Genomic DNA, 22,782 nt, shown 5'->3' with positions numbered 1-22,782 from the left:
AGAAATGTGTAAGAGAAAAAAAAAAAAAAAACTAGCAATGACATGGAATTTAGAACACCAACTCTGGCATCAATGCATAACACAATGTTTATCCAAAGCAGACGTAGCAGTAGCAAAGTCTCCAGATAATTTCTGAGTTTATGAAGAGTAGATGCATATATGATGATGTATCCAGCGAGAAAGAGATAGTCAGGAGAAACATTGTATGAGGGCAGTAGCTTGGAGGCATAGGAAACTGGCACCCTAGTCAAAAAGGCTCAGATTTACCCCTTTTGAGAAAAACTGTAATTTGAAACATTAAAATTATAGCAGCATTCACTTAGATGTAATTTCTTCATCATCCCACTGATGTGCTTGAGATTGATTGCTAACCTTTCTAACATGTTCCTTAAGAAGGTTTTGTTGTTGTTACAAGCTGAAGTAAGTGTATGATTTTTCATTTCTGAAAGAGCTGTTTCACTAATTTAATGGCGAAAACGGAAGTGACGAATCAGAGACTAGCTCACATTTTCCACCTGAAGCACCTGTGACTTGATGTTAGATCAGCCTTACATAAGTTGACCTGCAGAATGGCTGTTTAACAGCTATTCCTCCTGTTAATAGGCCAAAGAGAGGCCTTGTCAAGCTGAAAATAAGTTGATAATTAAACAAAATCTCCTAAATATCTTTTTCCTCCTTTTCAGGCTCATTTTAATTTACATTTGCCTTGCATTATATTGCATCCCCTTGTTGCTCAAAAAACCCAAAAGTTTTATTATTTTAAATTTTAATTAATGTGGAGATGGTAGGTGTGAACAGAATAGGAGTCTCTGCTTAGTTATTCTGTCATTTAATTCCCTTTTACAAAGAAACAAGTCTGCCACTGGCAGTAACGGGAATACTGTATGCCTGTTTTAAATGATTGAAAATTATAAGATGAAGCTCTTCACCTTCTCTCTTTTCTATTGTTATCTTAAATATATTTTACAAAATATTCTGATTGTCACACAGGTGACATGTCAAAGCTTTGAATGAAAGAGACATTATTTTTTGCCACCATTTCAACATTCTTCAGAAAATAGTTGGCAGATTAAATTATTAGTTGCCTAACAATGCTATTGTAGATACTTTAGCTGGTGTGAAACTATGTAAATGTGGTGCAACTTCATTTATTTAATAAATTCATAATCTCAACTAAATAATGGTATGTTTAACATGTCAATAGTCTGTCTGCTGCAGCTATATGTTCTGCTTGTACCATTCAGCAACAGGTAAACATAATCTAGATCTGTCCCGGACACATGCATTGAAGAAATTTCTTTGCTACACCTTTAAACTTTTATAAACCTCTACAGAGACAGATTCTCTTTTTGATACTTTTTCATTTCAATTAAATTCAAAAATACTTTATTAATCCCAAAGGGAAATTAAATGTTGTTATAGCTCATATTATGAAGGTTTCCTCAAAGAGCCGTTGTAGATGCTGATGGCTGTGGGCAGGAAGGATCTCCTGTAGCGCTCCGTCTTACAGCATAATCCAAAATCCATGAGTTTTTGTCACATATTTGACAAAAACTATCAAAAAACAGTCTCTATAGCCTGCTTTTATTATGCTGAAAAATGCAAAATAAAATATATTTAATGGTAAATATAGAGCACAAAATTGCAAATAATACTACTAGAATAATTCAACCTTTTATACATACAGCTGATCACCTCTCAAACTGATTAAAATGCTTTGCTGGCACCCCATAGAGCTGTGCAGAAAGAAATGTCTTCAAACCTTAACGAACTGGAGGAAGGAGTGGGCCAAAATTCCTTCACAATAATGTGGGAGGTTTAAAAAGTCAGTCAGAAAATCAATTGTTTCAAGTTATTTCTGTTACAAGCTCATCAATTACTAAACAACTTTTCCATTATGGTTTAAATTTCAACTAAGTGCGAGTGTGTTTTTGTACATTTGAAGGTAGATTTAAATAATTTTAGAACCTAGTAAAGGTCAGAACCTTTTTACTTTGGCCTGATTTGTAAAACCCTAGAATTGGAAGTCTGCTGATTTTATACACTGCTCAAAAAAATAAAGGGAACACTCAAATAACACATCCTAGATCTGAATGAATGAAATATTCTCATTGAATACTTTGTTCTGTACAAAGTTGAATGTGCTGACAACAAAATCACATAAAAATCATCAATGGAAATCAAATTTATTAACCAATGGAGGCCTGGATTTGGAGTCACACACAAAATGAAAGTGGAAAAACACACTACAGGCTGATCCAACTTTGATGTAATGTCCTTAAAACAAGTCAAAATGAGGCTCAGTATTGTGTGTGGCCTCCACGTGCCTGTATGACCTCCCTACAACGTCTGGGCATGTTCCTGATGAGACGGTGGATGGTCTCCTGAGGGATCTCCTCCCAGACCTGGACTAAAGCATCCGCCAACTCCTGGACAGTCTGTGGTGCAACGTGACGTTGGTGGATGGAGCGAGACATGATGTCCCAGATGTGCTCAATCGGATTCAGGTCTGGGGAACGGGCGGGCCAGTCCATAGCTTCAATGTCTTCATCTTGCAGGAACTGCTGACACACTCCAGCCACATGAGGTCTGGCATTGTCCTGCATTAGGAGGAATCCAGGGCCAACTGCTCCAGCATTTGCTCTCACAAGGGGTATGAGGATCTCATCTCGGTACCTAATGGCAGTCAGGCTACCTCTGGCGAGCACATGGAGGCCCTCCAAAGAAATGCCACCCTACATCATTACTGACCCACTGCCAAACCGGTCATGCTGAAGGATGTTGCAGGCAGCAGATCGCTCTCCACGGTGTCTCAAGAATCTGTCACGTCTGTCACATGTGCTCAGTGTGAACCTGCTTTCATCTGTGAAGAGCACAGGGCGCCAGTGGTGAATTTGCTAATCCTGGTGTTCTCTGGCAAATGCCAAGCGTCCTGCTGGGCTGTGAGGACAACCCCCATTTGTGGACGTCAGGCCCTCATACCATCCTCATGGAGTCAGTTTCTAACCGTCTGTGCAGACACATGCACATTTGTGGCCTGCTGGAGGTCATCTTGCAGGGCTCTGGAAGTGCTCCTCCTGTTCCTCCGTGCACAAAGGTGGAGGTAGCGGTCCTGCTGCTGGGTTGTTGCCCTCCTACGGCCTCCTCCACGTCTCCTGGTGTACTGGCCTGTCTCCTGGTAGCGCCTCCAGGCTCTGGACACTACGCTGACAGTCACAGCAAACCTTCTTGCCACAGCTCGCATTGATGTGCCATCCTGGATGAGCTGCACTACCTGAGCCACTTGTGTGGGTTGTAGAGTCCGTCTCATGCTACCACGAGTGTGAAAGCACCACCAACATTCAAAAGTGACCAAAACATCAGCCAGAAAACACAGATACTGAGAGGTGGTCTGTGGTCCCCATCTGCAGAACCACTCCTTTATTGAGTGTCTTGCTAATGCCAAAGATTTCCCCCTGTTGTCTATTCCATTTGAACAACATGTGAAATTGATTGTCAATCAGTGTTGCTTCCTAAGTGGACAGTTTGATTTCACAGAAGTTTGATTTACTTGGAGTTATATTGTGTTGTTTAAGTGTTCCCTTTATTTTTTTGAGCAGTGTATATATTTTGTAACCATGACCAAAACACTCACTAAATCTTCAACCCTTACATTAACAAAAAAAAAGAGAAACTTGATCTTTTTTCTCATTTAGTTTTGTTTATTTAGCCAAACCGTGGAACAATTAACTATAAATCTGTTAGTAAATTCTGTACTTTTTGATATACCCCCCACTCCCCTGTGAAGCTACAGGCCACAGAAACTGACAATAATCATCTAGATGCCTTTGTTCTTCTTCACTGTGCCATATCAGAGCCCCATGTACCGCACGTGCTCGTCGAGAATGGAGACATGACGCAGGAGGATTATGACGAGTACCTTCACAGTCGGAATGACTTCATCAAAGCAACCAAGAAGGACTCCAGCAATCAGAGGAAAGTGAGTGTCACCGAAATTAGCTCTGTGTACTTCAACTGATGACAACAATATTATACACATTTCTTTTCTGAAGCAGGGTCAACACAAAAGCAAAGAACTGTAACAGATAGTGTTTTTCAAAGAATGCATTTATGGTATTTTATTTCTCATCTGCAGCAGAGGCGTTGTTATAATGTTGAAGAATTAGGGTTTACCCCTGCCCAGGAATAGCTGAATTTTCATTTAACAGTAAAAATCTTTGTTACTTCATGTTAAAATTGCTTTAGAATATTTTGGACTAGTCCTTGGTCTATGGGCTGGGGTTTTGAGTGAACATGAATTAAACCAAAAAATCTAGACTGATGAAAAGTAATTTGCTAAATTAAATCATCACTGCATTTTGTGATATTTTCAAAAATGCTTTGTAAACTCTGTGTTTTGCTCATTCTGTCTGACAAATGTTCTAAACCAATGCTCCCTCAGTGTCTCATAAATGTGATCCTCTGATCATCTGCCTAAAGTTGATGACCTTATATCTCTATCTTCAGGTTTTATGGTCCTCCTTTCTTATGTTGTGTTCAGGTCAAATTTGACCGATTTAAAAAGTTTTGTCTTTAAAAAGTGTAGTTCATTTGTTCAGATTGACCAGAGATCCATGAATCTGTCAACAAAGATTTGAACGCAAAAAATAAACTCTATTAATTTGGATACAGTTTTTAGTTATTTTTCCTCAACTTTTATGCACTATTAATGTTCCAGGTCAAAAAGACCAGTCGTTAGAAATTAATAGAGAAGACAGCAATCAATATAAAATATTAGCTTAGTAACATCCTCATTTTTCAGATGGAGACACACACACGTCCAAGCACAAATACACACACACACACACACACACACACACACTAGAGTCTTCAAGTAAGGCATGCAGATGTTGGCAACATGTGATGCCAGGGGAAGTTATGCGTTGAAAATGCAGGACTATACTGAGAAACCTGCAGACGGTGTTCCTGTAAAGAGACAAAGAAAATGTGTGGTTCTGGAGATGACTGCAGGTCTCAAGGAAGACATCATAACATGTGATAATTTCTTTGCCTCCTACGCTCTTGGTGAGAAGTTTCTACAAAAAAAATTGACCATGGTGGGGACAACAAGATGAAACAAATCCGAGTTGCTGCCAAATTTGCTACACAGGTCAGGGATCGTTTTTTCCTCCTGATTTGCCTTCATCAGTACTCACACCTTTGTGTCCTACTGTCCAAAGAAAAGGAAAAATGTACTCCTGATGACAACTCTGTACAGGGATGCATCTGTGAGCACCAGCGAGGAAAAGAAACCCATCCTGGATAACAACAGGAACAAATGCAGAATTGACTACCTTGATAAGGTACATTGATTTTGATTTTAATTTACTTTTATCATATCATCAGTTCATTTTAACTGCACTACGACTTTGTTTTCTTGAAGTACCAAATTCATGAACAACACAGAGCCAGTTGTATCAGTTTAAGTACACAAACATGTTTTAGATTAGATCGTTAGATGTGATATCTTGATGCATCATGCAAAATATGAGATATTAGGATTAATTTTCTTGAGATTTTATCCATTTTTTTTTTTCACTTTTGCAGGTTACTGGCACATACTCTTGTTAAAGGAAGACAGAACATGCTCGATGGTGTTATTTTTCAACATCTTAGATGTCTCAGCTACCAACATTTTGGCGGTGTGGATGGAGGTGAATCCAGGATGGAAGCAGGAGAAGTTTTTCAAGAGGAGTAGTTGGGGAAAGCTCTTCTGGCACCCCACATTTAACAACACCAACACCTTCCCCAGACACCAGTTTTTCCACATTGATTACAGAGATCAAGGAGGAGGAGGATGACTTGCTACAGGAAGGTGATAAGAGGAAGAGTAGAGAAAGAGGAGTAGAAGAAGAGGTGGTGTATCTGTGCACCAAGAGATGTCAAAGCACACGCCACCACATTTATATATTTTTTTGTTTTTATTAGTTGTTCTTTAATGTATGAAGACATTGATCTTGGAATATTGAGAACATGCCAAGTGCAGTTTTGGGATAATTTCATTTGTACGCAATTAAAATATTCATGATCACCTTTGACTGGGAACACAACAGGTGTTATTTTTTGTGACTGTATGAAAAATTTAAATGTCCTTGACAACTTTGACCCAAAGTACCTGTAATAAAAGGTATACCATGTGTCATCTCATTATTTCCCTTACTGAAAATAATCCAAAAAATATGTTTTTTACCACTTGCTTTCAAGTGTATAAAGTCAGATCAATGAGACATAAAGTCCACTAAACACATAAAGAAGTTCAACGCTTAATATTCACTAACACAACAAGTAGTAATAATGTGAATTAATACAGCTTTTTATGGTGAGTCTTAGAGGGATGGTCATTTCTGACCGGGAAAACAAAATTGTTTAACATTAAATGAAATAAGGGTTTAAATGATGCTTTTTTAATGTATTTAAACTCTAGCTTTATTATCTCAGGTCTTTCTCAGATTTGACCTTTGAATTTACATTTGCTGAGACCTTTGCTGAGAAGGTTGAACATAAATGAGCCTCAAAACAGGTTTTATTACAGATTATTCTGCCAATTATTATTTAAGACTTTAAATTTCTTTGCAAAGGCCTTTAAATTACACCTATTGTCATTTATTTGGCAAGAAGTCTGACTTTATTATGAGATTCCTTTGGAAGGCTTGTTTTACATCTATTTGCATTTCTATATATTTTATACTTACCAAGATGGCGCCGACGATGGCAGCCTCGGAGCTTCGCTCTCTCTTTGTTTTTGTATTTTGTGTGTTTTTTATGTTTTTCGAGCCACAATCCTGTGGTCTCATTCAGTAGAGAGGAACTTCTCAACATCAGAGAGTCCTCTCTTGGGATTTTTTCACCATCTTTCATCGATCCGAGGTTCACTGAGCTCCTGGCAAGCAGAGCTGCGGCGCTATACGGGAAACTGCGCCGAAAGCGTCGGAGGGGGGGAATGCGTGCTGGTAAAGCTCCGCAAAAGAGGACTTCGCACACCACTGCCTTCAATCCACCTGGCAAATGTCCGCTCTCTAAACAACAAGATGGACGAGCTGCTTCTTCTCACCGATAAAAACACGGACCTCCGCGGATCAGCGGTTCTCTGCTTCACCGAGACATGGCTGAGTGAAAACATCCCGGACCGAGCACTGCTGTTGCCGGACTTCCAGCTGTTCAGAGCGGATGGCAGCGCGGAGCTACCGGCGAAGAGGCGAGGAGACGGAATCTGCTTTTATATAAATGAAGGTTGGTGCAGAGACGTAAAAGTGCTGGGGAAAACATGTAGTCCGGATCTGAAGTCATTTTCCTTAATCTGTAAACCGTTTTATTCACCGAGAGAGCTTTCCTCGTTTATAATAATTGGCTCATATTTTCCACCGCATGGCTGCACTTCTGCCATTGAAAAACATCTTGCTGAGCTGATTACAGACGTGGAGAAAAAATACATGGACTCTTTCATCATAATACTGGGAGATTTTAACAGCGCAAACCTCTCAAATGAACTCCCCAAATACAGACAGCATATTAAGTGTCCCACCAGAGACAAAAACACACTGGACCATTGTTACACAACTTTAAAGGACTCATATCATACTGTTACCAGGGCTGCTCTGGGTTTTTCGGATCATTATCTAATCCACCTCATCCCAACCTACAGAGACTAAGAGTTTCCAAACCCACGGTTCACACTGTTAAGAAGTGGACTGAGGAATCAAAGCAGACGCTACAGGCCTGCTTTGAATGTACAGACTGGACTGTTTTTGAAACTTCAGCCACCGACTTAAACCAACTAACTGATGTGGTGACATCATACATCAGTTTCTGTGAGGACATGTGTGTGCAGACCAAGACCTTCTGCACCTTTGGGAACAATAAGCCATGGTTTACTCCACACCTCAGGAATCTGCGCAAGGACAAAGAAGGAGCTCACAGCAGTGGAGATTGGGCGCGGTACAGGCAGGCCAGGAACAAACTAACAAAGGAGATCAAAGCAGCCAAGAGAAGCTACAGTGAGAAGCTGAAGAACAGCCTTTCTACTGGTGACACTTCAGCTGTATGGACCGGTCTGAGAAACCTGACTGCCTATAGGAGCCCCCCCACCCATCCTGAACAGAGTCGTCTCCTGGCCAACCGTCTGAATGGCTTCTACTGCAGACATGACAAGAAGCCATTCACATCTCAAATCATCTCCTCCACATCCCATTCAGAAACAAGTTCTTCCCACAAAGCTACCAAGCCCCTACCTTCAGATCCTCTGCCTGCACTAAAGATCTCCGAGGAAGATGTAAATAGGCTCTTTCAGCGCATGAAAACAAAGAAAGCTGGAGGACCTGATAACATCTCCCCATCATGCCTGAAAGCCTGTGCAAATCAACTCGCTCCGATCTTCACAAAGATTTTCAACAAGTCACTGGAGAAATGTGAGGTCCCCTCCTGCCTCAAACGATCCACCATCATCCCGGTTCCCAAGAAACCCACCATCGTAGGATTAAATGACTACATGCCTGTAGCCCTGACGTCTGTGGTCATGAAATCCTTTGAGCGGCTGGTGTTGAAGCACCTGAAAGACATCACAGGCCCCCTGCTGGACCCCCTGCAGTTTACTTACCGAGCAAACAGGTCGGCAGATGATGCTGTTAACTTAGGTCTACACTTCATTCTGCAACACCTCGACCACCCAGGGACGTACGCCAGGATCCTGTTTGTAGACTTCAGCTCGGCCTTTAACACCATCATACCAGACATCCTCCACCAGAAGCTCACCCCGCTCAACGTCCCAGCCTCCACATGTCAGTGGATCAACAGCTTCCTGACGGATCGACAGCAGCAGGTGAGACTGGGGAGCATCTTCTCCCGATCCAGATCAATAAGTACTGGTGCCCCCCAGGGGTGTGTTCTATCCCCTCTCCTCTTTTCTCTGTACACAAATGACTGCACCTCATCGGACTCGTCCGTGAAACTCCTTAAGTTTGCAGACGACACCACTGTCATTGGACTGATCCAGGACGGTGATGAGTCTGTATACAGACAGCAGGTGGATCGGCTGGTACACTGGTGCAGTCAGAACTACCTTGAACTCAACCCACTCAAGACTGTGGAAATGGTGGTGGACGTTCGGAGAACACCACCCCCATACATCCCCCTCACCATCCTCAACAACATTGTATCGGCCGTGGACCACTTCAGGTTCTTAGGAACCACCATCTCAGAGGACCTGAGATGGTCCTCACACATAGACACTGTTCGAAAGAAGGCCCAGCAGAGACTGTACTTCCTGAGGCAACTCAAGAAGTTCAACCTTCCACAGGAGCTGCTGGTCATCTTCTACACTGCCTTCATTCAATCTGTCCTGTCTTCATCCATCTCAGTGTGGTTTATCTCATCCACAAAACAGGACATGTGCAGACTGCAACGAATTATCAGGACTGCAGAGAGAATAATCAGAGCTGACCTTCCCTCCATCCAGGACTTATACAGGTCTAGGGTCAGGAAAAGAGCTGCTAAAATCTCTGCAGACCCCACACACCCTGCACATAAACTGTTTACAGTTTTACCTTCAGGCCGCCGCTACAGAGCACTGTTCACTAAAACCAGCCGCCACAAAGACAGTTTCTTCCCCCAGGCTGTTTCTCTGTTGAACATTTAATAGAGTACAAAACAACAGCATACAGATGTTGCAAATGCACCTTTTTATTTATATATGTGTATATTGTCCATTGTAAATATGTATATTCTGTAATACAAAAACAAAACCAAAGAGTAAAGTGTACTGGAGTCAAATTCCTTGTTTGTATGTACGAACTTGGCAATAAAGCTGATTCTGATATAGATTTGTTTTAAATATGTTTATCCATTCGTTCACGTTTTTAATTTTTCTTTCTTTTTGCTAGTTCAGCCTCCTAACACTGACCTATGAATTATATAAGAATAAACACATTTTCCTGTTCAAGTTATATCACACATGTGGTTGTATTAATTATTTGACGTGCTTCTCTGGTGTGTGAAATAATTGTTTTTACTGTGCATTTTCATGGTCAATTCATTCTTGACATATTTAAAGTTGTGATGTTTCACCAAATAAATTTTAACACCAGACAAAGGGAGTCTGAGTAAATATAAAATGCAGTTTTAAAAGGATGATTTCCTTTATCAAGTAAAAAAAAATCTATCCAGACCAGCCAGGCCCTCTGTGAAAAAAAAACAAACAATCCCTTTTTTTAAACTATGAATTAACTCTGATTATTCATTTTTTTCAGAAAGGAGGGTTCAGTTTTGGCAGCCACACCCAGACTGGATTACTGCCAGACCTGTAGAATCAGAAAAATCACATCAACAGAGCAAGTCTGACAACATGAGCTGATCTAATGAAATACAACAACATTGGAGAAACAAATTTACTGATATCTATTAGTCTGAAATGGAGTACAAAGCAATTTTTAAGGCTTCGCCAAATTATCATCATCCACAAATGGAGAAAACATGGAACAGCGGTGAACCTTTCCAGGACTGACTGGTCCTCCAAAATTACTTCGAGAACGCATTGGTGACTCACCCAAGAGGTTGTAAAAGAACTCAGGGCAGCCTCACTTGCCTCATTTAAGGTCACCGTATATGATTCAACAATATGAAAAAGTAGCATCCCTCTGAAAGCGCTGTAGGTAAAAACAACACAAAGGCCCATCACACACAAAAAAAAAAAAAAAATCCTGAGGATCACCAGGATGTCCAGTAAAATGTTCTATGGACTGATGTCACAAAAGTGAAACTTTGTAGAAGGTGTGCGTCCCGTTACATCTGGCATAAAGCTAACAGCATTCCAGATATAGAACTTCATAGTTACAGCCAAGCACAATGGAGGTAGTATGATGGTAGGATTGCTTTGTTCTTCAGTATGTGGACAACTCGCAGTAATTGATGGAACCATGACTTTACCAAAAAAATCCTGAACAATGATCATTATTTTGTAGCTTAAGCTTAAGCACACTTGGGTTGTTCAGTAAGACAAAGTAGCTACACCAGCAAGTCTACCTCTAATTGGCTGAAAAACAAAGTAATGGTTTGGGGCCTAAACAAACCCTAGACTTAAATCTGATGAAGATGCTGTAACATGACCTAAAACAGACTCTTTATGCCAAAAAAACTTCCAAAGTTGCTTAATAAAGCAATACTTTAAAGAAGAGTGGGCCAAAATTCCTTTGCAGTTCCAGTTACAGCAAACATTCTTTGCCTTTTATTGCTGCCAAGGGCACAACCAGTAATTAGGTTTAGGGGGCAATTACTTTTTTTCATTTAGGGTCAGATAGGTTTAGCTTTTTTCTTAGTAACGAAAACTGCTTTTTGTATTTATTCATGTTATCTTTGTCTAACAATGAAATAAGTTTGATGGTGTGCAAAATCAGGAGAAACCTGTAAGGGGGCAGTACCATTGATGGAGTCAGTGATTTGCTAGAACACACAGGATAGTGGTCCTGCACTGCGTGAAGTGCCTTGTTTGTTGTCCGGGCTTCTTCAGTCAGAAGGGATGACTCTCTCTGGAGGTGGCCTTAAAGAGACAGGACCTAAAATAAAGGGTTTTAATCAGAAAGGGACAAGAACAGCTCTGATTTACAGTAAGATAACGAGTTATTGATTTCTTCAGGCATTGCACTGTCATGTTATTATATATACTAACTCCAACCCCTACACACACATATATAAAGTTGTAAATCTGCTAATGAACATACGGTACTGTATGCATATAGGTTCTTTCATTATGAAGGACAGAAGGCTGCTCTGGGTTTGGGTTCGGTTCTGCGATTATGCCTCTGCACTGGGCCGTTCACATCAAGCTAAGATTAGATTATTAAGTGACCAGCAGACCTAAACAGGAGGAGAGAGCACTTATCCATAAAAATGGGTTGCTATGGCAACACTCCAAAGGCGAGGGTCTTTCTGCCTGATCTTTTCCTGCACATTTTCAATAATTGACGTGTTTTGTCAATCTGATCACTTGTCCGTTTTGTGTCCCAGTTTTGAATTTTAAATGGAATACCCTGCAAATCCCCCTGAGTCTCTTGATGCTGAGTCCCCAGTAATTCATTTATAATTCTGCTGGGTTTATCTATCCAGGTAGATGTCATCCACAGACGGTTACATAAGGACATTCTCCACAACCCCGTGGTCATGTTGAACTTTTGTCCTGACCTGAAATCTATCTGCTCAGACCTGAGGAAGGTTCATGGCGAATTCATCTTCCTTATTGACCGAAGCGGCAGTATGAGTGGACTCAACATCCACCGTGTGAAGGTATTATTAGCTCGGCTTGACATTTCTTCTTTTTTTGTCAGCTGCTCAGCTACAAAAATACAAGCACATTCTGATTCACATTTAAATACCCCATATGTCTCTAGCACTGATTTATCACGGTTGTTTTTGTTCAAACACGTCATCAACACATACATTCATTACCAGTTAAAATGGAAGGTTAATGTGGGGCTTCAAGTGTCATATTACGTTATAGAATAGCTGTTTTGCACCAAAGTTTGTTTGTCCATCTGTCCGTCTGTCTGTCAGTAAGCTGGTGTAGGACGGTATTGAACAGATATATTATTTACCTTTCATGAAAATCTTATAGTTGTTTAAATGTAGTTAGTTTCTAAGGTTATGTTAAGTTGCATCATGTTTAATCAATATTCTGAACCAGCTCTGAGGAGTTCTGAAGGTTTTAGTTATTTATATGGTTGTCTGTAAAGCTTTATGTGTTATTTGACTGGTGATGCCTGCTGGTGTTTTTTGAGACTGCTGGAGATAGGCACCAGCTCTCCCGCGACCCACTATGGAATAAGCGGTAGAAAATGACTGACTGACTGACATTTGATCTTTTATAGAATGTGTCTGACACCACACAGTGTAAGTGAGCTTGCGAGGGACAGAACAACTATCTGCCACAAATCTTTCAAAAAATCCTTGAAAAAAACTCAAACCTTACTCCTTCAAGTTTTTTTCTTTCTAAATGCAACTTGTTAGTCAATGCAGCCTTGGCGCTGCTCACTTAAACGAAAATGGATATAAGTGGTATTATTTTAGAAACTGCTCTTGAGCTGGTGAAGAGGCAGTGATTGGTAAAATGATAAGGTGAGATGCCTCTCCTTTTTCTCACAGCAATGTTTACTACTTAGTGATGACAGTTTTTAGTTTTAAACAAAAATTTGCTCTTGATTTTCTTTTTCAGGATGCCATGGTGGTTATTCTGAAAAGTCTTGTGCCTGGCTGCCTTTTCAACATTGTTGGATTTGGATCCACGTTCAAATCACTCTTCACAGCCAGCCAGACCTACGAGGAGGTAAAAGTATACAGTGCATTCATATACTTCAACAAACTGAAGTCTGACAGTCTTATATACATTCTGTTGTTTTAACTAACTAATAAAGAGAGCGACGTTACAGCCGTGTTGCATGTACTGCAGGTCTGTTCCTTACAAGCAACAAAGGAAGCTCTAGTCTGTGCTCCATACCACAAGAGGAAACCCCACACTGTCTTGTCAATGAAGTGAATCAAAAAGATTGGAGTTGTGCAAATGGATTAATCCAAGGGAATAGAAGTGTATCTGTTTTATGTTCTGTATAAGAATAAGATTTATGTTACACTAACTCCTCCTCATGCACATGATCCAGGAGGCCCTGGCCCAGGCTTGTGATTACATCCGGAAGATGAGAGCCGACATGGGGGGAACCAACATCCTGGCACCGCTCACCTGGATTGTGAGACAGCCCACGTTTCGCTGTCACCCCAGGCTGCTCTTCCTGCTCACGGACGGGGCAATCAGCAACACAGGCAAAGTTATTGAGCTGGTCCGCAGCCACGCACGCTACATCAGGCGAGTATTACTGTCAGCACACACTTCTCTGCAGACAGATGATATACAGTTCCTTGAGAAAGCATTCATACCCTTTGTACTTTTACACGTTTTCTCTCACGTTTTCTTATGGGTTTCTTTCAACATTCCCTTATTTCTAGCCACTCTTATGTAAAGCTCAGATTTGTGATGTGCACAACCTATAACTGTTCTGTCAACAAATTCTCATTCCTGAGCTGTGGATCTCTGCAGTTACCCAAAGCCCCCTGACTGCTTCCCTAATCAATGTTTTCCTTGCCCAGCGTGTCATTTTAGTGGCAAGCCATGTCTTGAAGGGATTGCAGTTCTGCCATAATTTTTCAGTTTTAAGATAAAGGACTGGACTCTCTGAGATGGTGAAAGCTTGGATTATAATTTTAAAACCTAACCCTGTTTTGAACTTCTCTGCAACTTTCTTACCATTCTGTTGTATGTTTTGGTCTCTATGAGGCTGTTTGTTCACCATTGTTTCCTAACAAACCTCGGAGGCCTTCCCAGAACATCTGGATTTATACTGAGATTAGACAGATTAGCTCTATTTACTAATTAGGCTACTTCTGAAGGCAATTGATTGCACTGGTTATTGTTTAGGGGTATCGAAATAAATGGGACAAAACACAAATACAAACCACACTTCCGATTTTTTTAAATTTACAAATCATTTAAAAAACATCCGTTATTTACTTTCCAATTTACAACTATGTGCTATTACCCAGTATGCCAATAAAATCTATTGATGTTTTAGTTGTAATGTGACAAAATGTGAACAAATTAAAGCGTTGTGAATACTTTTCTGAGGCAATGGTTTCTCAGTGTAGCATAAGGCATCTTACAAATATTGTGCTAAGGCAGATTTTATATTAATTAAGTCATCATCTTTTAATGCTCCACAAGACAAATCCATGGCTTAATCATAACATAAAATCACCAGGGTCAGTGTATCGAGGTGTTTATATGTAAACCAGGCAACAATGCTGTGATCCTCTTTAAATGAAGAATAGCAACATGTAGCCCATTTGAACTCTTTCAATCATTCTGCATCACAAATCTATCCTGGAGGAAACATCTGTGCAGCTTTCAGGCACAACAATGCTAGAATAAGGGAATAAGAAAGCAGCATGTGAACACCATCTGTCAGCTTACAGGGAGCGCTGATGACACAACAAATCTGCAGCGCTCCAGGAAATATTTTATTTTGCCGCTTACATTCAAAACTCACGCTGTGAAATCCCCGTCCAGAGTTGTTCTGGAAATAATTGACTTTTGTCTTCCCCCTTTTAATGGATGACTGCCCCTGGATAATTGCATTAGGTGCCGAAAGCTTGGCCAACTCATCAACCCTTCCCGGGTCATTATTGCCCTATGCTTACAAATCAGCACAACCACTCAGAGACCAGATCAAATAAGGATGAATCTTCAGAATACTCAAGTCAAGATTTTAACTCTGTGGAAGGCGACACATCTCCTCTAATCGGCATTGCTTGATGTTGTTTAAAATACAAAAGGTTGCTGCAATTCAATTAGCTAACCCATCCTTCTTTGATGTACTCACCAAATTGGAAAAAAAAGGATCACCCACTCAACTTCAAGAGCTAAGAGCGGCTTTGGTCCACATGAAAGATCATCTTCTGCTTTTAACTTTGAAGCTACAATCCCTTTGCAAAAGTATTCATTCATGTTACTACAAACTGCACTGCATTTGATTGAAACGGAAAATGATGCATGATTTCTATTGTTTCAAATGAGTTGAGGTCTGCATTTGTATGCATTTACTCTGAAAACCTTCAATAAAGTGCAGCCAATTGCCTTCAGAAGTCACTCAACTAGAAAAAAGAATCAATGTGATCAGAAAAAAAAACAACCAAGCAATGCAAAATACATTTCTCAACACGCCATCTCATCTGTAAAACATGGTTATGGTAGCATCATGCTGTGGAGAAATGTTCCTTCAGCTAACAGGGAAGCTGGTCTGAGTTTGTGGAAAGATGGATTGAGCTAAATACAGGGTATTATTATAAGATAATATGTTAGAGACTGCAAAAGACTTGAGACCTGGATTCAGGCCTACCCTCCAGCAGAACAAATAACGGTAAACATACTGCCAGAGCTACAATGGAATGGTTTAGATGAAGGGTCTTAAACTCCAGTCCTCAAGGGCAGGTTTTTAGATGCAGTGTCAACATTGCAACATGTTCAACAGATTCCAGCTAATGGCTTTTCAATTTGATTCAAAGTAGGTCACAGCAGGCACCTACAAAGTTGCAGAATACCACCATCCGAGGCTGGTGTAGCTTGAGGCATATTCATGTGTTAGAACAGATGCTCCCTTTCAGTCTGACACACCTTGAGCTATTTTACAAAGAAAAATGAGCAAATGTGTAGAGATGTGCACATCTCTAAAGACATACAGTAAAGACTTGCAGCTGTATTTGCAGTGACTTTTTTATTTTAGTTGTTAAAGTTCAAAAACTATGTAACATTTTCCTTGAACTTACCAATTTTGTCCTACCTTAAGGTCTACCCCATAAATTCCAACAAAAAACACCTAAGTATGTGGTTGTAACGTGGAAAACTGAAAAAGGCTTGAGGTACCTTTGCAAGGCTCTGTATGTGCTGTATCTTTAGTTTGTATGTGAAATGTTTGCCCATCCTTTAAACACATCCGTTGCTATGCTGATAAATCTCTTGGTCTGCCCTTGAATGTGCTGCTTTTAATGTTTCTGTGCAGATGTTTTACATTTGGCATAGGACAGAATGCATGCAGGAGGCTGCTGCAGGGACTGGCGGCTGTTTCCAAAGGAACAGCTGAATTCCTGGCTGATGGAGAGAGGCTGCAGCCCAAGGTACTCATTTCCAGTCTGGAGCGTCGCTCATAATGATATCTAGCTATTTTGAGGGCCGCTAGAGGGCCATTATGCAGCCGTTTCAATACATTGAGTGCCTGCCACTGATACCCATTAGGAGATCATATGTGAGACACCACTCCCTCTGTGAAGCTGTCAGAGGGAAGCTGTGTTATTTCTGGTTTTACTCCACAGATGATAAAGTCGCTGAAGAAAACCATGTCCCCTGTACTCAGTGACATTTCCATTGAATGGCTCTTTCCTGAAACCAAAGAGGTGCTGCTCTCTCCTGTTGGCAACACCTTCCTCTTTCCAGGGGACAGTCTGATTGGCTACAGTGTGGTGTGCGACACTACTCGTTTCCACGACAACCCCAAATCTGTAAGACACCTGTTGAAGGGTAACAGTTAGGTGCATGCTTATGTGGTTCAGAAAAGCAATTCTTTATGGTTGACAAATTGTCTTACCATAACATCACTACTACCTAAAAAAACTGATTGATGGTAAACCCTGAGTGGAAACTCTTGGCAAATATTTTTGAATGAATAAAATAAATAAAAAATAAATAAAATCTTGTGAATCATTTGATCAAATAAGCTAAAGCCACTTGTCAGGATGATTCATCTACTTCACATCTCAACAGGATAAAAGGAGGCGATACAGCATGATGCGCTCCATTGAGCCAGCCAGCTCAGTGTTTTACCACTCACAAGAAGAGGAAGTGGGGAAGACAGGAGTTGACAGTCAGGGATCCCACCGGGAAGCACCCTCCGGCACGCTCCATGACTTCTACCAGGACTGTATGATAGAGGCTGGCCTTGTCATTACAGAGCCAGACTTCACAGGTAAGAACTGCATGTTTACTAGGGGTGGATTTTCTGTTATTTGTAAAATGTGTGTGCTTTGAATATAAAGTGCCAGAATTGTTTTTACTAATCCGATGTTGTTAACTGGGGACGGTGGTGGTGTTTGATATTTGAAGAATGGCTCTTTGCCAGGTTGGCATGGCCTGGAAAGCAACACTGGTCCTCTAGTTTTCTGTTAGCTGTACCATAAATTAGTTTTCTTTTGCATCTTTGTATGTCTTGTCAGTGGGAATGGTGGCCACTTGTCTTATGGAGCATGTATATACTGTAGGAAAAACAGAACTGTGGGTGACTAATGGTGCTGAAGTTGGTGTTTGAAGTTGGGTTCTTCTAGTTTCAAATGGGTTATAAAAGCTGTTTGAATATTTGACCTCTCTGGCAGAGTTGATTTATATTCACTAGTGTCCTGCCATAGACAGTCTTAGGCACAGCCAACAATTAATTGGTTTTTGGGAAAGCTGATCTGTAAGCTTAACACTAGCCTTCTTTGTTATAAAACAGTGTTGACATGTGTTTAGGATTCTTCTCCTTTTGGAACACGTTACCCTCAGATGAAATGAAATTGGTAAAGATGTTCAGCAACCCAGGAACCACCAAAGCTCACTGGATTACAATTGCCAAATTCCACAGCTAAGCAAGTTCAACCCCTTAAGCCCAAACATACTGGTAACAGTATGAAAAGAGCAACGCAGAGCAACGCCCATTCGTCGCCGTCTCTAAAGCTAGATCAAACGCATCCAGTTTCTTTTTATTAAATCCCTCACAAGAGGAGGCTTTAATGTTCACAATTTCCCTAATGAGCTTTGCACAAATACATTTAGTTTTACAGCCCTTTAAACACACACAATGACATTAAACATCAGCATAGACTGGAAAAGTGCCAACCAGGAAAGACCTGCTCCACTGAGATTTGCAGCTGCTCCCATGGGCAAATCAAGTTCCCTCTGTAGGAAGGTTGTATGGTCAGATGAGAAAATGACAGAGCTGTTTGGCCACAATGGCAATATGTTTGGACTATACCTATTGACAGCATCATGCTGAGAGTCTGTTTCATTGCCTGTTGAATTGCCAAAGTATTGAACGAGGACTACTACCTCCAAATCTTTTAACTTCACATCAAATCAACAGCTACCTTGTTTACTTGTGGACACAATTAGGTGTTCCAACAGGACAATAACCGAGTGAGCTTCAGGAATGGAACAGGCCTCAATCCAGTTGGATAGATTATGTTTAAAAGCCAGGTCCATGCCAGAAAACCAACCAGTTTAAGGAAAGTATAGAAATATCTGACCAGAATTATGCCGTGACCTTCTTTAAACCTAAGAAGAACCTAGAATGGATATTTCAGCCTGTATGTATAATTTTGACCCTGTGTGGATTAGAGAAAACCAACAAACACTTCAAACATCTCCATTCTGGACTTGTTTTTAACTGTTTTCAAACCTTGATTTTTTATTAATTACTCCACCCCCAAACAAATGGTTTGAATGAACTATTAAAGGGCCTAAAATATTATAGATTTATGTTTGTATAAGAAAAATTCTGACCAGAATTGTAGACATTTTGTTTTTATATACGTTTTTATATAAATTTATATAATTTAAGTATGGTTTTCATCCCTCAAAATAATTCCCTCAAAATAATTCACATTTCAATCAAACATCTGCTTCTGTCAGCTTTAAATTAAAAGAAATTCATGCATGACTGCTGGTCATAAACTTGCATGTTGAATTAGTAGTTATCATTTCAGAATGAGAAGCTTCATAATCATCTGTACCATGACTGTAATATTGCTTTCTAATGAGCTGACTGTAAATTTTTGACATCCTGTTTAGATGACACATCACCAAGGAGACGTGCGTACAGCACAAACCAACTCATGGAGTACAACCCAGCCAAGAAAACCTTCACGCCCAGTGACCCCAACTCTGTGGTGCCCAAGAATCCGCTGAGGAGGAGTAAGGTCCAGGAGCTGACAGGCCAGATGAGCCCTGAGCATGAAGTGCATTGGAAGAATGAGTACCAGGTATGATATACAGAAAAGGTTCATTTAGAAAAAAGATTTGGCAAGGCTCAAAATTGTTTTTTTTTCTATGTTTAATCACAAATAAATCAGACATAGTAACAGTTACAATAGTGGTTCCACTGGAAAAATATTATTTTATGTTTTACCTTTACACAGGTACCAAAAGTTTGCACGTGGGCCGTATAACTATGGCAGCTATACTTGATTTATTTAGGGTATGTAATTTCAGGCAGAAATTGCTCTAAAACCCCTTAGGGCTTAACAGGTTAAGGTTACGCAAAACAGAGCACTAGCATATAATTAAAGCAGTTGAATGTGGACTTATAACATGATAGAGTTGGCAAGCTGTCAAGTAGAAGATGATATTTGAATTCAGAATGAGTTGGCAGCTAAGGAAGCCACCTGACCCCTGTCTGGATTGGAGTGTAATCAAGAAGAGACTAATGCGTCCTTCTTGGTAATTAAGGGAAAAATTAATTAATCACAATTAGGTTTGAATAATTCAGGAAGCAAGTTGCCATGAGTAAACAGGATTATCAGGAGGAAACCGTGTCAGCTCTGGTAAATACCGTTTAAGAATCCTTTCTTAACTGGACTTGATGAAAAGATATAGCAAATCTCTGCTTAAATTAAAGGAGTTCATGACACGTGGAAACCTTAGGGCATTTTAACTTCTTAACAGGATAAACAATCCCTCTGTTAGACTCACTGAAACCTTCTTTTTTTAATTTGTGTTCTGGCACACAATTAACTCTGTGTTTCTTTTGATAATCAGATAAATCAAGAATATACAGTGCCATGCAAATGTATTTCTACCACTGCATTTTGTCATGTTGCAGCCACAAAGTTCCATGTATTTTATTGGGTTTTGATGTGATAAACTAGAATATAACTGGTGCATAATTGTGAAGTAGAAGGAAGCAAGTCTTTTGGGCATGTCTCCACCAGACATCCGCTGTCAAAAATAGCTCTAGCTCACTCAGATTGGATGATCTTTGAACAACAAATTTTAAACCTTGTCACTGATTCCCAGTGCTACTTTGTGATATTCAAGCCTAACACACAAATATGGAAGACAAACCTACACCCCAGTTTTAAGTCTCTGACCAGCTTCCCTCTCCTTGCTAAGGAACAGTATCCCCACAGTATAATGCTACCACCACCATGTTTAACTTTGTGGATAGTATATTCAGGGTGAATAAATACAGAATAATGAAAAGACTACCAGGCGATTGAATTCAGCCCTCTCTACTCTGATGTCACTAAAATCCATTGATAACAGTTACCTTCAGAAGTCACTTAATTAGCAAATCCATCTTTGAGTAATTATAATCTCAGCATAAATACAGCTTTTCTGTGAAGGGCTCAGAGGTTGGTTCAGAGGTTGGTTCAGAGGTTGGTTCAGATAACTTTAGTGAACAAAGAGAATCATATAGACCAAGGAACACAGCACAGCACAGCTCAAGGAGAAAGTTCTGGTGAAGTTTAAAGCAGGATTAGGCTATAAAACAAAATCCCAATCATTGAAGAACACAGCGAGCGCTGTCCAATTTCTCTTGTGAAAATGGAAAGAGCAAACCTACCAAGACAACACTGTCCACCAACACCGACCGGTTGGTCAAGGACAGCATTAGTCAGAGAAGCAGCCAAGAGTCCTATGGTAACTCTGGATGAGCTACAAAGATCCAAAGCTCAGGTGGAAGAATCTGTTGACATGACAACCATTAGACATGCAGTCTTTAAGCAAGAGTGATAGAAAGAAATCAATTGTTGCAAGAAAGCCAAAGATATTCATGTTTGCAGTTTGCCACAAGCCATGCAAGAGACATAGCAAACATGTGGAAGAAGGAACTCTTATTAGATGAGATCAAAGTTGAACTTTTTCTTCTGCAGACAAACACTATGCACATCATGCTTTTCAAATTTTGTGTTTTAAATATTTTGAAAACCATGTATTCTTTTGTTAGGGGCTGCATGGTGGCGCAGTTGGTAGCACTGTTGCCTTGCAGCAAGAAGGTCCTGGGTTCAATTCCTGTCCGGGGGTCTTTCTGCATGGAGTTTGCATGTTCTCCCCGTGCATGCATGGGTTCTCACCGGGTACTCCGGCTTCCTCCCACAGTCCAAAGACATGCCTGTTAGGTTAATTGGTCACTCTAAATTGCCCTTAGGTGTATGAATGAGTGTGTGTTGCCCTGCGATGGATTGGCGACCTGTCCAGGGTGTACCCTGCCTCTCGCCCATAGACTACTGGAGATAGGCACCAGCTTCCCTGCGACCCACTATGGAATAAGTGGTAGAAAATGACTGACTGTATTCTTTCTTATAGGTCTAACATATAAAATCCCCTTAAAATACATTAAAGGTTGTAGTTGTAACAGGACAAAATCAGAAAAATTCTAAGTGCTGTGAATACTTTTGCAAGGCTCTGTAAATATCTAATTTTGGGCTTCAGGCAACGGGTATTTGTTTTTCTATTACATCTTCTGAAATTCAAAATGAACAACACAGTCTCCCTCTCGAATATCCCTTGATACTATGAAATAAGAGCTTGTGTGAGCAAACAGAAATGATGGGAATAACAATTAGCTGATGTTGTATCTTGCTTTATCAAACCAATAATGGCACCTGGGTTTTGTAAACTGGAAAGCCTTTTTTTGGTTTAAGCCACAGCAGGCTGGTCTGTGCGCCACGTCCTTCAGAGGGCGACCTGCCACCTGTTACATGCCGCCTCTCCAGCAGGAGCCACCTCCACAGCAGGAAGATGACTCTGAGCTTCATCCCCAACCCCAGCTACAGGATGACCCTCAGCCAAGCGACAGCAGAGGGGTGCCTGTTGCTCGCAACCCTGCTGGGGATGATTGGTCCAGATCGTCCACAGACAGCCATTCTGTTGGCAGCGTTGGAGACACAGGTGTGAAAGGACAGACTTTCTGGATTAATGAGAAATATTATTCTTATATTAAATAATTAATCAAAACTTGTTAACTACTTCAAGAACTCATAGTTTCTTTCACAGGTAAGACTGTTAAGTGTGTTATTTTAAGACAGTATTTATAGTTGTTTTAATAGGTATAGACGTTTATCATATGATGCGTTTGGTGGCATGTTTTGTACTGGGTAATACAGCTTTCTGTCCCGGGTGGCACAGCA

The 22,782-nt window shown here is 40.5% G+C and overlaps 1 protein-coding gene across 1 annotated transcript in view; it reads left to right on the top strand.

Annotated features, from left to right (window-relative positions):
* vwa5b1 (von Willebrand factor A domain containing 5B1) overlaps positions 1-22,782 on the top strand; it is a 45,386-nt gene that overhangs the window by 5,528 nt on the left and 17,076 nt on the right. Inside the window, exons 6-14 of the mRNA XM_047375201.1 lie at positions 3,855-3,979; positions 12,133-12,309; positions 13,235-13,345; positions 13,677-13,879; positions 16,626-16,740; positions 16,936-17,121; positions 17,384-17,585; positions 19,442-19,632; positions 22,297-22,543. Of these exons, the coding sequence (XP_047231157.1) occupies positions 3,855-3,979; positions 12,133-12,309; positions 13,235-13,345; positions 13,677-13,879; positions 16,626-16,740; positions 16,936-17,121; positions 17,384-17,585; positions 19,442-19,632; positions 22,297-22,543 (1,557 nt within the window). The remainder of the gene's footprint in view (positions 1-3,854; positions 3,980-12,132; positions 12,310-13,234; positions 13,346-13,676; positions 13,880-16,625; positions 16,741-16,935; positions 17,122-17,383; positions 17,586-19,441; positions 19,633-22,296; positions 22,544-22,782) is intronic.

This window comes from Girardinichthys multiradiatus, chromosome 1, assembly GCF_021462225.1.
Source record: "Girardinichthys multiradiatus isolate DD_20200921_A chromosome 1, DD_fGirMul_XY1, whole genome shotgun sequence".
NCBI classification, from domain to species: Eukaryota; Metazoa; Chordata; class Actinopteri; order Cyprinodontiformes; family Goodeidae; genus Girardinichthys; species Girardinichthys multiradiatus.
This window is presented reverse-complemented; position numbering and strand designations above follow the sequence as displayed.